Genomic DNA, 20,320 nt, shown 5'->3' on the forward strand with positions numbered 1-20,320 from the left:
AAATGTAAAAGTATCTTGCATATAGGATCAACCGCGGAAAACAGCATAAATAGAAAATACCATTTCGAAATAGAAATATTTCTAATTAATAAAAATCTACTCAAACAAAAGCTTACCACAGCGCGGTTCACTCGCGTCGGATTACACGAAGGACTCAAACCACTGCATCAGCTAATCAGCCACCTGTGAAATATTGTAATTGATAGCTATCATACCTGTTTCTTATTAACTATTTGTTAAGGATTTGTGGTGTTTTTTTCGTTAAATGACCCCTCGAGCCATGGATGGAGAGGAGAATCAGTTTTAATGATTAAAACCCAGCGTGCTTTCTGTATCCTTAAGTTCTGCTAAGGCTGCTAAAAATCCAGGAGAACGAAATCAAAGTTCCAATCAAAAGTTTTTATATCACTCTTGCCTTTGCAGGCTCTTACGGATAATCATAGATTAATAGCACTGTTCCAACGAGTGGAAAAGAACTACAAAGAAGCTCCATAGATCCTCTTTTCAAAAATAATGTTATACACAGAGACTGTTGCTATGGTTGATAAAGGTCTAGAATCATAAGATTAAGGTATTTGTATTTTTTTCAAATTCTGACCCATAACAAATAAGCAAGTTATTCGCACTTTCACATAACGTACCATGACGGTCGGTGGTCACGAGCTATCTAGCGAAATGGGTGCCTATAAGGGTTGTCACTGAAAGATTAAAGAAAAACTATTTTGTAAATAATTTCCCCACGGAGGTTGCTTAATGTTCGCTAATATTGTTGATTTCAAATAGTAGAGTAAACTTTTAAATACCTTCAATTTGCCCAATTGAAAACCACTGGATCTTAAAAAACATGAATTACTTTTTCATATCCACTTATTTTCTCAAAGAAAAGCTGTGAAAACATAATTCTTCCACAATAATTGACATCCATCACTTCCAACACTTATCTATTTAATAGAAATCGGCATAGACAACCCTAGACCAATGATTTATGGTACACTTTGACAGTAAAATAAGACTATACATTACAGGCGTAAGACTACACAAACCTAGCCCGTAATAGAGCCTTTCTCTTAGAAAGTCTAAAGTAAATTATATTCCGTAGAAACTTTGGAACAAAGGGCTAGACAATATCATGGTTCTGTAGATACAATGCATACGAGTTTACTTTCTGTCTTTTACCAAGTATGGACTGAAACTCTTCAATACTTAGTTACATTCAGTATGATATACCTAACAATAGTTTTCTTGGAAAATAGAGATAGCTAGTTGGCACTTATATCGATTTTATTCTGTTACATTACATATAAACTCTTGAAGAGATAAAATAATTTTTAGCTTTAAATTGCGGATTAAATGAACATTAATTGATGTTATCATCACATGAAATTATTATTTATCATGCTTTGTAAAATATATTTTCGATATATATTTAAATCAAAGTAATTTTGAAAAAAATAGCTCATAAGATATTCCAACATCCGGAATAATGATCTGTAAGATTTTCTGATCTGTACCAATATTGTAGTCATTATGCACTTAACTCCATACAGCAAAACCTTATCAATTATTCAATTCAAACTACACTTATTAGCAAAACCATAAAAGCAAACCAGTCGTCATTAAATCATTAATACTAACTACAGAGGTTAGCCATTATCTTAATCTAGACTATTATAAAATTTACAACCAGTATTAATATCCATCAAGCATTTAAGATGAATATCGTATAATTAAAAAGAATTAATTATCGAAAAATACACGATGATAAAATATTAATAGATGCTTGTCAACGAACATTTGTCTATCTATTGATTAATGAGCTACAAGTCATTAGTTTAATGCAATAATAATATGTTATTAAGCTGTGAAGGTCTAGACTCATTTACCTTAACTTTTGATATAACTGTGATGATGGCATTCAACTTTTAGTAGGTGAATCTTTTCTCTGAAATCAGTCTAGCGGTTTTAGAGACAAAAACGGTGATACAAACTTACAGGATAGTTTCTTAATTAAATCATCATTGTTGATGAACTTTCATCATTCGTGGTCACTTGCGGTGTCATCAATCAAAATTCACAAGGTTTAATAGTGCTCTTATTATAATTATTTCCGAAAACTGACCCGCAATTTCTGGGTTCTCACCCTTGACATACAAACTCATTTTACCTCTTTATAATATAAATATAGATAAGTATATTTCTGTCGGAAAACGATATGAAGTCAATGTAATCTAAAGCACGGCGCCGGCGGTGACATCAAAGCAAATTGCAATTTAATGGTGATATGATTTAACCTCGGGACCAAACCTTTACGAATGCAAATGATAGCGAGTGTGAACTCAAAGCATTTATTTTAATATTTTAATTTTATACTTCTGTTTTATCACACGTTTTTGATAAATCCGCTAAACCGCTACCTACTTTGATACTAATGTTATAAGAAAATATAGTACTGTTTTGATTACTCGTAAAATATTTCTTTTTTAATTCCGACGCTTAAACAAAATTGTTCATATATTATTTTAAGTACTAAATGAAGTCTTGACAGATAATAAATTATTTGCCGTAGTTTTCTAACTTTCTAAAAAAAAATTGGAATCCCTGTATAAGAAAGCTGTTTGTACTTTTTTTTCTTTCACAGGATTCTCGCACAGGATTTTTTAACTTCAGAATTAAAATATAGGTATGTCAATTTCAATGAACTTAGCTTAGTTTTCATTATAATTATTTAGTGTGGGAATGTGTTAGGGTGTCTATAATTATCTAGTGCTAACCATTAAACGTGTAACAGTTATGAAACGAGCCCACTGGGTCAGCTAGCTTCGTAAAGGTGACAAAACCGCGTGGGCGGGAGGCGGTCTGAAATAATGAATCTTCCTATTAAGTTATTCTAGGATTTATTACGGATGAGCGGATGCTGTTTGGTACGTGAAAATTGAAAAAAAACCGGTTTCGCACTCAATGACTGACTATCTGCAAATCAAAATATCTGATCCAACCGTTGTTTTTTGAAATGTCAATATTCAATCAATAATCTAAACTACTGACGGATCGATTATTGAATTTCGCAGTAAACCTGCATCTATAGATGCCATAAACGAAATTCTCACGATCTGTGGAACAGAATCATTATCTTATCTACGGTTTGCAAGAAACCTTGAATAGAAAGTTTTAACTAAATAGGTATTTTTATTTCACTTAAAAATTCTTATATTTATGAAGTTTTACATTGTTAAACTAGATATGCGCATAAAACAACTCATAATTGATTCAATACAACATTTCCATTTGCTTCAAAATTCTCTCACACTACAAAATACGTTAATGAACACAAGGAAAGTAATTAGCTTGGCAGTAACACCGTTTTCATGAACGAAATCCAGATAAAACTCGTAAAAGAACTATTATACTTACATTCTCTGAATAACTTCCACGATTAAAACAGTTTCAATTATTAACCGTTTTTTTTTTGTTACTTTTTATGTCGACCTAGACTGGGTTTAATTTGATCCAATTTTTTTCGCAAAGAGTGAAATGAAACGTATATTTCCTTAGGGGATGTTTAAACTAGCTTCGTAGTAGTTTTATTTAGTGTTGTTTTTCTTGATGAATTATTCGTTTATTGAGATTAAAAAATATCTTCTTTGTTGAATCGTTCTTAAGTAACATTGAAAAATGAAATCTTGAGCAGTTTTGTCAGAGCACGTTAAAGTCGGTCTTGCGCCTGATCTCTCTCCGGTCGTGCCGGATTGCCGTCCGATCGTCGGTCGTGTCCGTTTAGCTGAACTTCTTATACGAAAACAGCCGCCATGAAATCGACCTCGGACACCATTATAGTTTTAGGAATAATTTAGGAATACTTTAACAATTATTTCATTTCTTTTTAACAATTATTTTTCAATTCTTATGAATGAATGTAATGCAATTTGGCTTCAATAACTCTCTAATACAAATCATATAGGTATATCTCGGGTCATTGCCTGTAACATGAACACATGCATACCACATACATTTGCTTACTAAGCACATAACTAAGCCCACCAGGTGTTAGCAACGACGTATAATTAGTCAGTAATATTTACTGTAACGAGAACCAGTGTACTTGTGATTAGGGTTTATTGTTAATATTAAATAATAAGTACTGTTTAAGATAAGGTTTTGTGACGTAAGAGTTCTGATAGCAAAATAGTTTAATAAGGTATTGTGAAACTGAGCAATTAAAATAATAGTTTTCAACTAGTATTTTTCTTCTTTCTTTTGCTGAAAAGTTTACTTTAACCTCTTGAATGCCGCTAATTAGAGAACAATAAAAAATCAATTATGTCTCGCGCATATGTACGCACTGGCATACAAGGTGTTAAATGTGTTTTAAATTATCAAAATTCATTCAAATTAGGTGACATTATCAAATATAAATAAAAAAAAGCGTGTAAAATGCATATGATTTTATTGTGTTATTTTGACGTATGCGCGACATACCAAGAATTTAAGATAGGCCCGATAAACTGATAAGACAGCACACATATCTATTTGAACAAAGAATTTGCATAAAACAAAACATTTGTAATGTTACAAATTTTAAATATATCTTTGTTTTGTTTCAGGTGACATTTTCCAAGTTCGAAACGAAAAACGAAATCTCGAGTGATCTATCGGAATGACATAATTTGAATAGTTTTTCTTTATTCATGTTTGAATATGGATTCGTGTAGAACATTATAGTGAAAAGTGTTGGTTTCTGTGTGTTTGTGTTGAACTGAAGTGAGGTTAAATAAAATGGAAGCCAAAGAACGGAGAGGGAAGGTCGCGGCCATCGCTGCTGTCATGTTCATCGTATTTTGGTCGCAATGTGAGTATAACTCTATTTTTCTTGTTTTAACACTTATCTGGTATCTTCAAATATTTAGATAGATAAGTTTAGTGCCTGTTTTCCTTCCACTAAGTAACTGAAATTGCATTAACGCACCTAATCTCTTTTTGTCGTTGATTTAATTAGAAAAGAAAGCTAATGCCATTTATAACACAGAATAGTCCTCAATCAACATTAGCCTGTTAAAGATTGCCAAAAGATAAAATACAATATTTCTTTCTGCAATATCAAAACTAAATCCAAAAATGTTATCTTATTCAGTCACTGTCATGCCTTCTGATCGTAGCATTACTTTACGGTCCCAGAATTTAAATTTTAATAACTCCAAAAAGAGAACGCAATCTCAGATAAAAACAAATGAAACTGCCACAACAAGGCACAGAAAAAAACAAAATATGCATAATAGTTACTTTTTAATGATGATTACTTGGCAAGTTTTAATAGAAAATTAAATACTTGATTCATTGCGTTTATTAGGTTTATAACAAGGTGTATGAAAACTTGCCAAGTGAAATCATTAAAAAGTAACTATTTTTAACTGAGGTATGTGTATGGAACTTGGTACTTATTCAGATCTCACTTCTTTTATAGGCGAAGCATTCCCATATTATCGAACTTGGCAGTCTTTCACATTTTTGTTTTGGGTGGGATTCCAATTACAAAAACGAGAACACAGATCTAGGAATCTAGACAAAACACTAGAACGAGTCTAGGTCACAAGCTTCCGCAATAACTCTTGGTTTCCGCCTAACTCGTGTACACCGGCTTTACGACATAAAGTTAAACGAGACATCTATTTTAGTTAAACATTAGAATTTTAGCGCTGGTCCCATTTTAGACGAGGTCAAAATGTATTCTAGTACCCAGAACTGTGGCGTTTGCTTTGAGTTCGGTTTTAGTGCATTATTTTTATGGAACTTAAACTGTGACGTGAAATATACCTTTTCATGTATCTCGCTTAATGTGAATAAGGAACTGACCAGAGCAGATCACATTCCCACGTAGGACCTGAGCTCTACGCACTCCGGGTGGAAACTACACCTTCCTTGATAAATGAGCTATTTTTTTTCAAATTGGTCCAGTAATTCCTGAGATTAGCTCATTCAAAGAAACTCTTGTATCTATAGATACATGACACATAGCTTTTCAAAATTAACTGGCATGTAAAGCTACGTAAAATATAAAAAATTGTATGTCATCCAAAACCTTCCATAATTTGACTACCATTTCGGGAGTCATCATCATCCTCCGAGCCTTTTTCCCAACTACGTTGGGGTCGGCTTCCAGTGTCACCGGATGTAGCTGAGTACCAGTGCTTTACAAGGAGCGACTGCCCTGTCTGACGTCCACAACCCAGTTACCCGTGCAACAACTCAATACCCCTTGGTTAGACTGGTGGCAGACTTACTGGCTTCTGACTACCCGTAACGACTGTCAATGACTACCATTTCGGGATCAAGTATAGTGACAAATAACCGACTATAATACGACAACCATTGACAGATATAAGTACCATTGTTACTCTTATCTTAAATCGGAAACTATAACTTTGGTAACTTACATTGGTCTACATTCCAGTGGGTGGTAATTCGCGCTCAAGTTCTCGACCAAGGTTGAAAACCAGACGAATGGTTTGTTTAGACTATTTGTTATTCCACGATTTGTTTTTGTTTTTCTACGAAACTGCGATCGGAATTTCTATTCCTTCCTAATGATATAAATATGTATGGAAATAAATCTGCCTGTGTTGGTATGTAAAGTAGTTAGGTAAGAGAGTTTTTCAGGCATTTCGAATACTTACTTGTAGGTAAGTTTTTGAAATGACCCTATGAACTTGATTAATGGTGAAAAGGACCCTTTGATTGTATAATTATGTTTTTTGAAAGACCATATAAGTCAATAGTGTATGTATTGTAATATTTCATTAAAGATCTAAACATTACTTGATTAGTAAACTCCAAAATGGCTTCAAGTACCTATAGTAATTGTAAAATGTAAAAACCCTTTTTTTTTCAATTGTAAGAAAGACCTACACTCGCAAAATAACAATGTAGCCTACATCAGAGCAATTCAATAATATTCCGTTATCGCACTAATAACATTACCTACATGCGATAAGCCCACATTAAGCTTATCGGCTGAAATGAGGAATTTCCAATGAAAATTAATATGAAGTTCGGAGTAAATTCGCGGAAATAGCACGTAACTTATTGCAATGACCCGAGAATCCGCGGGCAGATAACAAAATACAATACCCACCAAGTTAAATGGTTTTGAGCTAAACAAGTACTGTTTATTAAAATTTGGCAACCATATTGCCTGCACTATACTCTATCCACGGAAGCAAGAGTTAAAAGGTAAACAAAGAATGACACTTTTTCAAGATGGCGGTATAACCCGACCGATGACAAAATCACAGATACTGCGAACATTTTACACAATGACGTTTTATCATCGGTCGGGTTATACCGCCATCTTGAAAAAGTGTCATTCTTTGTTTACCTTTTAGCTCTTGCTTCCGAGGATAGAGTATAGCTGTCTCACGCGGTTTCACCCACATTTCGGAAAAATTTCTTCCCGTACCCGACCAAATATAGCCTATGTTCAACTCAGATAGTATAGTTCCCTAAGAGTGAAAGAACTGTTCAAATCGGTTCAGTAGTTTTGGCGCCTACTTGATTCAAACAATCAAATATTTCCTCTTAACATACAAGTAAACTTTCGTAAATTAGTAACTTTCCCTGAGCATCCCTCTTGTTCAATTTCCTTCATTTCTAGAACAAAAATAACTGTACCTAGTTAGGTTACCTCAATATTATCAGAACTCGGCAACAAAAGACTGCAATATACCCTTTTAAACATAAAGTTATCTCATTTCGCAGTTAACGATACTCCATGCATGAAATAGATTCCCATTTGAACTAACTTCAGAAGTTAGTGTGAGCAGAACTGGTAATTATATCGCGCAGTTAAAACCACAACTAACAGCTTATTTGGATCTCTATTGAAGTTGCAAAGTAGATAGTTTGAAAGTTAAGTCAAGTGAAGGAAAATGTTCATAATTTCTGAGTTCTATATGTATATCTTATATTATTTTAAGATTTTTTTTTTATAAATAGCTCAAACTTTATGCTCTGTACATTCTCCACCTATCTAAGATCTGGTTCAGATGTGTTGAATTTGACACCGTAGGTAATAGTTGAATGAAAATATCTGTCAGCAATTTACGAGCATCTTAAACAATTCCAATAGCTAAATTCTTTAGTATTTACTTATAAAAGGAGGATGATGTTGATTACTTATGAAAGTAAAAAGCTTTGACCACCATCTTTTATTTGTGTAATACCGACCTTAATAACTGATTCACGAAGCTTTTACGAAAATCATTTGAATCTGTCTCAACATTTTCAGTTACAAATTCACAGTTGATAGTACCTAAAGTTCCCAGTACATAGAACATTGATTAAGGGTGCTTACATAAAGAAACAGGTTGCCGGTACAGACAAACCTGTACGGGTAGGTACCGATCAGTGCAGGTATAATATTTCAATACAATCCTATCGACTCACTTATTAAGAAACAGGTTACCTGATTACCTGTTTCTTTAGAATATTATACCTGCACTGATCGGTACCTACCCGTACAGGTTTGTCTGTACCGGCAACTTGTTTCTTTATGTAAGCACCCTAAAACCACACAGCTCCCTAAAAAAACACCTGCATTCTTATTTAAAACCTCCAGCCCACATCTGACAATCGATCCCCAATTGTTTTTCATTATCTAACGTCACTACGCCTTACAGGTAAAGGCGTAGAGGGGCAGAGGAACAATACGAAGATGTCATACGTATGTCCACCGAAGTTCATCCGACTGGGCCACAGCTGCTACTTCTTCAGTGAGGAAAAGGCTACGTGGCAGAATGCGCTCTTCGCTTGCACGGTAAGAATTTAATGATAACTTTATGTAGTAATCAGTATGCTTTATTAAGTGAACATAAAAATATAGTTCCCGAATGACCGATTAAGGGTGTCGGAGGTACGAAAGGATACGAGTCAGAAGCACGCACAACTTATGTTAGGAAACTATGTTTGACGTAATCTACGCAAACTTTTTTTATAAACTACAAGCTTTGTTACAGCGGGCTTCATCATCTGCATTTGTTAAAACAATTTTTTTGTGTCCTCTGAACCTCTCAACTGAAAAAAGTTTGAAAACCAACGAGTTACATAATTATAAGGTCTATTGGTCATCATTATTAAATTCTCTCGAGAATACACTTACGAGATAAAATAAATTAGTATTGTATAAAAGTTCGTAAGTCAAAATATTATCTATCATTCATAATTAATCTTACTTAACGTAGTGTTGGTCGAAAGATTTATAAATTAGTGCCAATTAACAGATACACAAAACATTTTATAAATACACTTAAAATAATTTATTCGATTGTATCTAGGTTAGTCTTAAAATAAATCTCCGTTATTTTGCTAAAAATATAATATCAACTTAAAATTCTACGAACGGACTGTAAACCCACGACCCAAGACCTAAAAGCTATAATTAACAAGAAGAGCCATTAAGTACAAACTCAAGTAGATCACATAATAATTTTATAACGGCCATCAAAACTTAATAATGTGGTCGAATCTTAATAACTTAATGAATATGGTAATTACTTTCCAAACGATACTGCTTTACATTCAATGGATTTAGTTCATTCCGTTCATTTAGTTCATTCAAATATCGTTGACATAGATTGTGTATTGCGATTTCAATATCCTTGCATTTGTGGAAACAATTTTTGCAATGTATACTTACCGCCTACACGAATATTACGTAAAACGTTTTTGCGAAAAACTTGCGATAATCCGCTCAGGATTACCGTAATCTTATCATTATTTGAAATGAACATGGATTGGTGAATTCCTATAACACTTTATTCAGTACTCGCCGTTTTCCCGCGATTTTACTCGCGTTCGTTATGTTACCAGGAACAGTGTAGCTTTCCAACTTTGAATGAATTTTTCAAATCGATTCAGTAGTTTCAGAGCCTTTAAGGTATAAACAAAGAAACAAAATAATGATTCTCCTTTTTTTATTAGTATAGATGATCAAAAATTTTATTTGTACTGTTTTAGACCACAGTCGAAAGCAACCAGATGTAATATCGATTAAAGTTTTATACATTCTTGTGTCTATTTCTGACTTATGATCTCCTTTGATGGGAAGTTTGTAGCGGTATTGGTATTCCAATTGATTGTACCTATGTAATTCGTAATACATTGATGTTAAAACTGACTGCACTGAATTTAAAAAAATACAAAGCTTTGTACCAAGGACTTTTCTATTGTAGAAAAGTAAAGTAATAACAAAGTTTGATGACCACGAAAACAAAGTTCTTCAATGCAAAATTATTACTATGCAACTTTCAAAAATAGTTTTCTCTCCATCGCAACCACGAGCATAGGTACTTTACTGAAACTTTCTGCAAAAAGCATTCAGCAGGCTAAAGAAAATTCATTTGAGTAAAATCTTAAAAGTGTGTTAACCAAGCCAACCTTTTCTCTAGAAAGCCTTAGCAGAAATATCTAACAGCTTGTTGGTAAATAGATACTTTAGATAAAGACTTTCTTAAATACACTTTTAGTGGAACCAATAAATGCAATTTGAGTACCTTTACTACTTGAATAGCTAAACTATTCATAATAATAGCACAATTACTACCTAAAGGCTGCTACAATACTCATAAAGGGTGTTTCACAACCGCCTAGACTGTAGCAACTGCCTAGGCAATTCATTATACCAGCTACATAGTCGTAAAACAGTAAGAAATAAAGCTAGCTTATACACCGACACTAATGAAATGGCTAGACCATTGTCTCAGTAATATTGTCTAAGCTGTTATCCTTGATAGTTCAATTCATAACGTCATTTATATTAAATCCATGTGAATGTTAGTTTTATTGAAATCTTTAGGTAGGTATCTATATTAATAAAAACTTGTAAAACCACCTAATTTTAGTGACCTGAGTGAATATTTATTATTATAAATTAGTAATGTAATTATCATTTTTGGACACCTATAATCATAATACCTATGTAAATAATGGTAACAAATGCAAATGAAAAGTTTAAAAAGACGTAAAAAAACTATAAAAATAATAATCTACATTTGCTAAAAAAATCAGATGAACAAGATTGTTTAATAAAAGTGTAAAGATGCGCTAAAACATGTTTTATTACCAAACTAGCTTCTGCCAGCGGTTTCGCCCGCATCCCGTGGGAACTACTTCCCGTACCAGGATAAAAAGTAGCCTATAGCCTTCCTCGATAAATGGGCTATCTAACACTGAAAAAATTTTCAAATTGGACCAGTAGTTCCTGAGATTAGCGCGTTCAAACAAACAAACAAACTCTTCAGCTTTATAATATTAGTATAGATTCTCGTGTATCAGTTCAATGACCCTAGCCTGATAAAATGGATTTTTCCTACTTTTTTTCGTCTTGTATAATAATATATTACCTATCGTTTTTATTTTATTTTTATATTTATGTTTGCATAATTTCAGCAACAAATTGCAGATAAAATATAATATGTCCCTATTATTTTTTTTTCCATAATGTTTGGCGTCTGTGCAATTTGATATCGGAAACCGCAAAACTGTAAATACACCTTTTTGTCGTAGATAATGCAAATATCTTCATTGAGTCGTAAAGTCTTAATAACCAAATATTGTCTCACCGTCATCAGTCACACTTCATTAAGCGATCAAGCTATTCAAATAAACAATTTTAGTGTTTGTAATATAATATTTAAACCGTACTTTGAGATTTATAACAGTCCAAAAAAAAACTGAAAAAAAATTGTCATAGTTTTCTACCCTCATCTACCCTAGCAAATAAACCTGACGATATAAGCTAAAACTACTAAATTTTCCTAAAAAAAAAAAAAAAACGTAAAAATATAACATGTAAAACACAATTATAACCTAAAAACGCAAACGAAGCCACGGGTACCACCTAGTTTCCCATAACAATTTTACTAATTTCGCAGTCAACTAATTTATTGGAATTTATGGGTAAGAACTAAAATGATGTGTCCTCCACACGTTAGCAACTGGCTGGAACTGCTGGAAGTGGCCGAGACCCTGACATTAAATTTTATCGGCCAGTATTAAGTGATAGCGCTAATTTAAGAAGGTCAGATGCGTGAATGTTAATGAACATATCTTAGGCATTACGTCTGTTTTGTTTGTGTCTACTTTTTAACTGATATCCAAAAAGAAGGAGATCTTTGTTTTTTTTTATGTAATTTTTTTATTTTTATTTTTTCATTGAAAAAAGATTTTTAATTTTTTATTTGTTGAATACTTAAATTGTAGTAAAATATGAATATTGCTTTAATAAACTAATGCTCAAACTTCGTGTAGCATCAGTAAATGTACTTCAATTTAACGATGAAAATAATCAAAAACTGCAACTAACTTTCATGAGAATTGTCTTGAACCATTTTTATCAAGTAAGTAGTAGGTTCAACCTTAGGAATTAAGATATCATATAAATGATAACCGATACAAATCCGATGCGTAAAGTAATTCCCTTAGGACGCATTTCAGACCGCAGGCAACATTTAGTACCATACATAAACACCTACATACAACACTATACACAAAAGTAAAAGCTAGTACCCATTAAAGTTAACTCTAGCCCAATGTGGGTTAACCGCAATGGTCTTATGGGGTCGATGTATTTGAACCCGTTTGTGTGCATGCGGGTTACTGTCTAGTCCAAGCTATGGTTTACCATGGGTTAAATACATTGTTGTATTTCATATTTAATTTAGATAAAGACAAGGAATTGTTGACCTTCAATTGTGGAGCCATTTTATTAATTATCGTTTTGACGGGCTACATGCGTAAGGCATATCGTACGTATTTCTATAGCGTGATTATAATATTATTTATCAAAAATACAGAAAAGCCTATGTATGTCAAAGTTCCTACTTCGTAAATATAATTTGTACGTAAACGGAGAAGGTATCAAACGAAGCTGAAAATCTTTATAAAAACATTGAAGTGGTTAGACCTTCTTATCGAACGACCTGAGTAGACAGCGCTGCCAGTGCAGTGCATGCCGTTAGTGACAAATAAACATAAAAACCTGTATAAAATCATCAATATTTCATCAATCACATTTCTCAGTAATGAGGCGTAAAATTATCCAGTTATAACAACAACAACATTTTTTAAACTTAGAGTAAATAGTAAAAAGTTTCAACGAACCGTTTGACTACGTAAATAAACATTATGGTATCAAATATTTGCTTGTTCCGTATTTGTTCGCGAACATTATGTGTGTGTGTTTACTTAAGTTAATACATACTTATATATACATAGAAGGCTAATCAGCAAATGGAAATAATCTTCTAACGCTGGGGAACAATATTCCATCATTGTTAGAAATTGTCCCTTGAACAATATATTTTTCTTTTTGAGATAGAATAGAACTATTTGTAAGTAAATAATGATGATATGTCACATTAAGTCTGGACATATATCAAATTTTTGACTACTCTTAAATATTTCTTTAGCTGTCTGAAAACCACTTCATAATCTGCCTAGCTTTTTCCCAACGAGGTTTATTTTTGGCAAATATAGTCGCAACATCCAGGTTTTCTTTCGATAAAACAGCATCTAATAAATCAAAAACATTGACTAGGGCTTAATTCTAAAGTCCTACGCTATATTCTATAAGTGAAGTTACGAAAACCTAGTGGGCACGCGGTATTCTATCAATTGTAACTAAATGACTGTGGCTACTGCTGAGCCTTGCGAAATGCGATAAAGTTTTGAATGTCCAAGCGTAAATTCTTCGCCCACCTGACTTAGTAATATTCTGGGTTCAAGACTGTGAAAGTTCATACTACATAATTGATGACTGCTTTACCATTTTAATAAATCAAACCTGTTTTTCAGAACGTCACAAAACGTGAGTTGTAGATATCAGAACAAAAAACTCTAACAAAGGTAAACATGATTGTCATCTCATCACCAACCATAAACCTACGTTTCACTATCAATGTGTTAAATATTTTTTTTAATACATTTTCCTTGCTATAAACCAGTCTAAAACAAAAGTCCTAGAAAACAAATGGCACGTTAATGACCAACCACACGATTTTCAAAAGCCATGTGACAATATTTCATCAAATTGGAATCGAGGCCTAATACCTCGTACATTTGATGAAATGTAAATGGAGGCCTACTGTTTAGCAAGCAACACTCACTTATTAGAACATCGGCTTATTAAACAAACAGTCGGTGGCATCTTGTTAGTACATATTGCGTCACTCTCGCTATGGAATTGTACGGGAGATAGTACGAAATGTGGCCAGCCTACCTTTTTATAAAGTAAGTTTATAGCACATTGTAAGGAAAATCTTAAGTTTAGTTAATCTATTGTTTGTGAAACTAGAAGTCATTAACTTTCTTGAACGCAACCTTTCCTCTAAAATGTCACTTACTTACGATTATTATTGTCTGCCGATAATAATAATCGTAAAAGTTATTATGTACCAAAATGTTAGTGATTGCATAATTGACCCATCAATCAGAGAACAACAGAAAATTACAATCAGAAATTTAGCAGACCCGTGGATCATATCAACGATCATCTGTCTAGCCGTTTCGGAAATTGCATTCGGCATCTGACATGACATGAAGTGTTCGCCTATCTGACCTCCTCAACCTAGTTGTCCGGGCAACCCGAATACTCTCGATTAGACTGGATCAGATGAATACGCTATGTAAAGTCTTACGGTAATTTTTTTATTTTTATTTTAGCTATAACCGAACCATTTTCAGCTGTCCAGTCGGCGATTTGACCAATGGACCATGACCAACGGCTGGTTATATATAGTTTGGTTATCGTTATATTTAAATGCTACAACTGGGTCTTAAACAAGAAACAAAAACAGTCCATTATTCTAAGCTAAACGTTGTCCGTAGCCCATTGTGCATAGCTTTAGGATCTTCCCGCATAATGCATTATCGTGACGAGCTCGCACAATGGCCCAGCGGTCGCCACTATCGCGCACAATATTGTAGCCATCTCCTTTATTGTCTACACGTCACTGGCAAGGAAAATACCAACCAATATTATTATAATAAATCGTCTTCTGAACGTGTAGAAATGGGGGCTTAGAAATAACAGATATTTTTGAGAGAGATTTACGCGAAGTGTAGTATTATCTCTTCCGCGCAAGCTTGATGTGTTACGGAAAACCTGGTCTTGACATTACTGGTGCTGTGCGTGACATAAATCGTGTACATTTACATAAAAAACCCGTTCATGACACTCCAGAATATACCTACCTCCCTTTACTGACATTATTTACACGGCCAGGTGTTTTCTATATGTATTTTCAAAAGCATTTTTAGATTTGCATTTGGTGTTAGAAATGAAATTTGAACCTACACGAATATTCAAGGCCAATGAATGAACAAAGTCAATCTTTTGGCGTGTCGAATAACCACAAAAATCATACTACAGACACAAAAAATACTCCTTGGGTACATTAGTTATCACCCCTACCTTTGAACATAATAGGTATCTATAATTTGGAGCACTTGACATTTCCATACGAATGCTTTAGAAGCGGAGCGATCACCTCAGGACCGTGAACTGGCAATATGATGCAAATTCGTCTTTACACGACTGTCGCAACCGATCACAACAATATGTCTTAAATAAACGAAATGTCAAACAAACTTATTGTTTTACAACGTATTGAAAGATGGAGGTTTTGTTCAGGCTAAAGCAAATAGGTACTTTCATTTTACTGTGCTTAGCCAAGCTTTGCCTTTGCTTACATTCCCAATGTCACTTGTTTCTGACACGGAAATCAGAATATGTTATAACATATTAAGCAATTTAATCATTTAAATTAATGAGCACAGTAATAATTCAAATAATTAGGAATAAATAAAATACTGTAGAAAGGTGTTTAGTATAGTTACGTCTATACTTGACCACTTTTTCATCTTTTAAAAGTATTTATTGCTTTTTCTGCAAAAAATACTTTTAAATACACTGTGCAACTTTCAACGAGTTTTACTATTCTTAACAAATTCTCATTATTCTCGAATTTTTCTTCACAAATTGCCATTTTCCACACAAAAAAAAGTATTTTTTAAAGAATTACTAAGAATATATTTTCCGTACCTAACCTATTCGTTCCATACACAATTAATGATGCGGGAATAATGAGGCATTTATTGTTTATTCCAAACACAGCACTAATGGTCTAGACTTTCGCGACCACTTTCCCTTACATAGACAGAAAGTTACAGACTTAAATATTTGCTGCAATTTTTGTACAGGGTTGTCACACTACTGAAATGCTTTAGAAATATATATTTTGCGAAAAATTTGGTCTCCATTTTTGAAACCAACCTCTCCCCTCGGTTTCATCTTTGTCCCTAAGGACCTTTTACAAGGAAGGATCCGAATATTGCAGCCTATACATTCATCAAAGATTTTTTCCAACTCAGTCCAGCAGTTTCTATCTGATCGTTCAAGCCAACAAAATCTCTAGTTTGAGAGAAGATAAGTTAGTGTTCATTTCACTATTTGAAAGATTTCTCATGTTAGGTTTTGGATTTGTAAGAAATCGCTAGTTTCTCTAAACTGTCAACCTACAGTATAATAAATATGAATAATTTTATATTAACCTCTAAAGTAGTAAATGCAAAGTTAGCAATAATACGCGTGTTCACCTTTGTGCTACAAATAACCGGCGCGCGCGCTGGTCACGATCGATGCTTAGTTATCAGTTAAATAAATACAAGCACCATTAGATGCGTCTGTAGTCGGTAATGACTTCGCAATAAGTGATTCAAAAATAGAAAATATTGTCTATTTTTTTGACAAGTTTTTACAATTTTGATTTGGGGGTGTCTCTAATTCTGCAAATGAAAAGTAGTCAGTTGCAGCAGAAAAGAAGCAGTTGGACAAGAAGTCGATACCAAAATAGTTGGTAAAAGGCTAGGCAGATGAAGAGTTCAACTGTTAGGCAAGGTTTGTTAGAAAATATAAAATGATCAGAATCAGCTAGAGTCCAAGAAGAAGTGATTCACCTACGTCTAGAATCACGTTAAATATAAACTAACATGCTCCTAGGAACAACAATCATTGCCATAATTGAACGCTAATTAATGCAAGTCAAACACCTAATTACCACAGAAAACATGAATGCATAAAAACACTGGAAATAAACGGAATCATTAACAAAACATCTTAATGATGGCGCTTAACCGACATTAATATAAAAATACCAACATTCTATCCTTCCATTGAATGGACAATAATTAAATTAATGAATGCAGTAATAAATAATACATACCAATGACAGTTTTCGCTGCAACAATGCAGTTTAACGCATATTTCCGTAAGGCCTCGGCCTCGAATTTTGCGGGCAGCGGGGCGGCAGCGGCGGCGGCGCGGTCACCGCTTTGCCCGCTCCCGCGCCGCTGTATTCGAGGGCCGGTCCATTTGATTATACGCGTAAGATCCTGCCGCTCCCGCGCCGCCGCTGCTGCCGCCCCGCTGCCCGCAAAATTCGAGGCCGAGGCCTAATAAGTGGCCCGATTGTCTGTATGTATGTATTGTATGTATCCACTATGGAAAGTAAACTTCGTAACACGGTCAAGGGAAATGCAGATTCCGGTTTGGATTGTGAACTTAATTGTCAAGTTTTTGGAAGTAGGGAAAGGAATTCGGAAGGTTATTTTGTTAAAGAATTTGGTTGGCAAGGGCTGAGGTTAGGGACAAGATATTTTTGGTATGCGTGTTTAAACTGATCAAAAGCATTTCTATCATGTGCCGTGTCATTCCGTGTCAATAAAAGTACTCATGTCATTTCGTCGTTTTTATTGGGAAAAAATATTGACTTAAAACATATAAGGACTGATTTTTTGCCTTATCTGACTGAACAATATTAATTTAATTTAATAAATACAATTTCAAACGTGAACATGAACTATTTGCTTCGTATTTTTCTTATCTTACAACGGATACCTACAATTCTTTCATCTATACATATGTAGCATCGCAAAAATGTATATTGAACAAAAATAACATTATTTCTACCCTACATTCCTTACTCCACATTCCGCGAAACGCTTCCGTCGTATTCCTATCATGATCGATTCCGTTTTGCTAAGAACAGTGATACGCACTTGGACCATTTAACTTACTGGAACCGCTTTCCACACAATCCTTTTGCGAAAAAGTCTGCCAATTTACAGCATATTGGTAAATTTTCAGAGCCGATTTCCTCCCGGTTTTTCAGTTTATAATGTATTTTTTTCTAACTCGTCAAAGCTCACTCACGCATATTTATGGATCTCATCATGGCATCGCTCACACACGACAATCACTCATATAGAGGTACACATGCATTCAAATATTAGGGGCGCTAGTGCCTTCGACAGAAGGGAAGACACGGCAATGGCGTGTCCAGTTCGTTTAATTCTCCAGGTATAACTGCGAACGTTTTCATCAGGTTGGTCTGACCGATATACACAGCTGGTATGTTCAAAACTATGTTTATTGGTCTTGTATAAACGCGTGTTACAATAAAGATGAGTTACCATGACTGGGTTATGAGTGCTATTACTCGTTTTGTTTCGTTTGTACTATTTTTGGTCGTTGCTAAGGATATTTTCTATAGTTGTTCTTAGAATTTTTATTTCTAGCTTTCTTTTTAATTGTTAGGCTTCTAACAATAGTTCAGTATGTCTGACTGATACAACACAATACCTATAGTCGTAAGGTAAGACTAACTAACTACCTATAACATTCAAGTCTTCTAGGTATTGATATTTTGATCAAATTCTTATTTTTCTATCTTACGGGTGGCCAGTTCCAAAACGTTCGTTACGATTTATGAAGAATATTCTTTTTTTTTCAAAATTTCTTATTCATTTAAAAAGTAGTAAAAAATATCATGCGGTTTTCCCAACAATTTACACCTTAGGTCATTGAAGAGTAATAAAAACTCAGAAGTGAGCCAAGAACATTGAAATAAAGTGAATTTTGAAAGTTTTCTAAGAAAATTACTATCACGTAACGAAAAACAAGAGAATTCCTAGTATCAGTTTATTTACAGACAGAGATAGTTGATTATATCATTGAATGTTTTCTTTTAAATAGATTGGACCACCCCAATGCGCGTGGGCAAGGTAAAGGCGTCTGTGGCAGAGGTGCCAAACATTTTAGACATGGTTCTACTAATTAAAATTTTATCAATGAAATATTTCAACAAAAAACGTTTCATTTTTTTTTTTTTTTAACCCTGCTTTAGTTAGAACATATTATTTCCTGCTTCCAATGGTACCCGGTTTTTGTCATTTTTGGTAAAAGCTCAGAATCTACTAAAGCGATTTGAATAATGCAGTCTTGAAAAGCGACACGGCTATATTTTACCCCGGTACGGGTAGTAGTTTCCACGAGGGCGAAACCGTGGGAATACAGCTTTTCAGCAAATGAAAATAAGCAATTTGTAGCAGAAGATAGCCTTTCAATAAATAATTAAAGGTCTAATCATTAAAGGTTTTCCAATTACTACTCAAACCTACAATGTTTCGCGCCCCTGATCTACAGCGGCCGTGTTTACGTTATCTCTGGTTAAATTATTTCAGAGTGAGACACGTGGTCAGACTGTTAGTTACATGTGCTGCAGCAATGTGCAGTAAGTGTTTAGGTCTAAATGCACCTACTTTGTATTGTAGGACCTACTTGTATACAGTGGGTGTGTAGATATTCTGAAGTGTGCTTAGCAAATTTTGTGATTGGCAAAGAGTATGTGCCCTTAAGATTGTTGATTGCAGTTTTTTAAGAACAAAGATTTAGTTAAGGGTATATTACTATGGTCTATATTACTAGCTTGAAGTTCAGAAAAGTCTTTTATATCGTATCTATGAAGTAGGTACCAATAAGATAAGACTTTAATCTTTGCATCAAGTATCGTGATTACTTCATGAAATTGCTCGTAATCTCTCAAAGTACAAAACCAAAACTTATACAATGTAATCTACATTTAAACGATATTTGAACAAACATTTAGATTAAAACTTATAATCGCTGCCATCTTTATAAATTGGTAATTTCGAAAATACTTCTTAAGCTAAGTTTTCTCATCGATCAACGTCTAACGTAACGTAGGTATTCACATAATACTGAAAGCAAAAGTTTCACCTGAAACCCATTTGGGAACTTATCAAATTCGAGTTTTACCCTCAAAGGGTTGGGTCTTATTTCCTACCAATATCATAATGCAAAAAGTTTTCTTACTTTTTCATGTGAAGCTTACTGAATGGATTAGAAAGAAATATGGTTTATATATTGGCTGTTATAATATGGTTGATCATTTTTTTTGTGATCTCTGTCCAT

At 33.9% G+C, this 20,320-nt stretch overlaps 1 protein-coding gene across 1 annotated transcript in view; it reads left to right on the plus strand.

Annotated features, from left to right (window-relative positions):
- Positions 1 to 20,320, plus strand: part of LOC110374543 (uncharacterized) — a 157,904-nt gene that overhangs the window by 89,313 nt on the left and 48,271 nt on the right. The window contains exons 2-3 of the mRNA XM_021332298.3: positions 4,602 to 4,846; positions 8,670 to 8,806. Coding sequence (XP_021187973.3) covers positions 4,774 to 4,846; positions 8,670 to 8,806 — 210 coding nt within the window. The 5' untranslated portion in view covers positions 4,602 to 4,773. The remainder of the gene's footprint in view (positions 1 to 4,601; positions 4,847 to 8,669; positions 8,807 to 20,320) is intronic.

The sequence above is a fragment of the Helicoverpa armigera genome, chromosome 4, assembly GCF_030705265.1.
Source record: "Helicoverpa armigera isolate CAAS_96S chromosome 4, ASM3070526v1, whole genome shotgun sequence".
Taxonomy (NCBI): Eukaryota; Metazoa; Arthropoda; class Insecta; order Lepidoptera; family Noctuidae; genus Helicoverpa; species Helicoverpa armigera.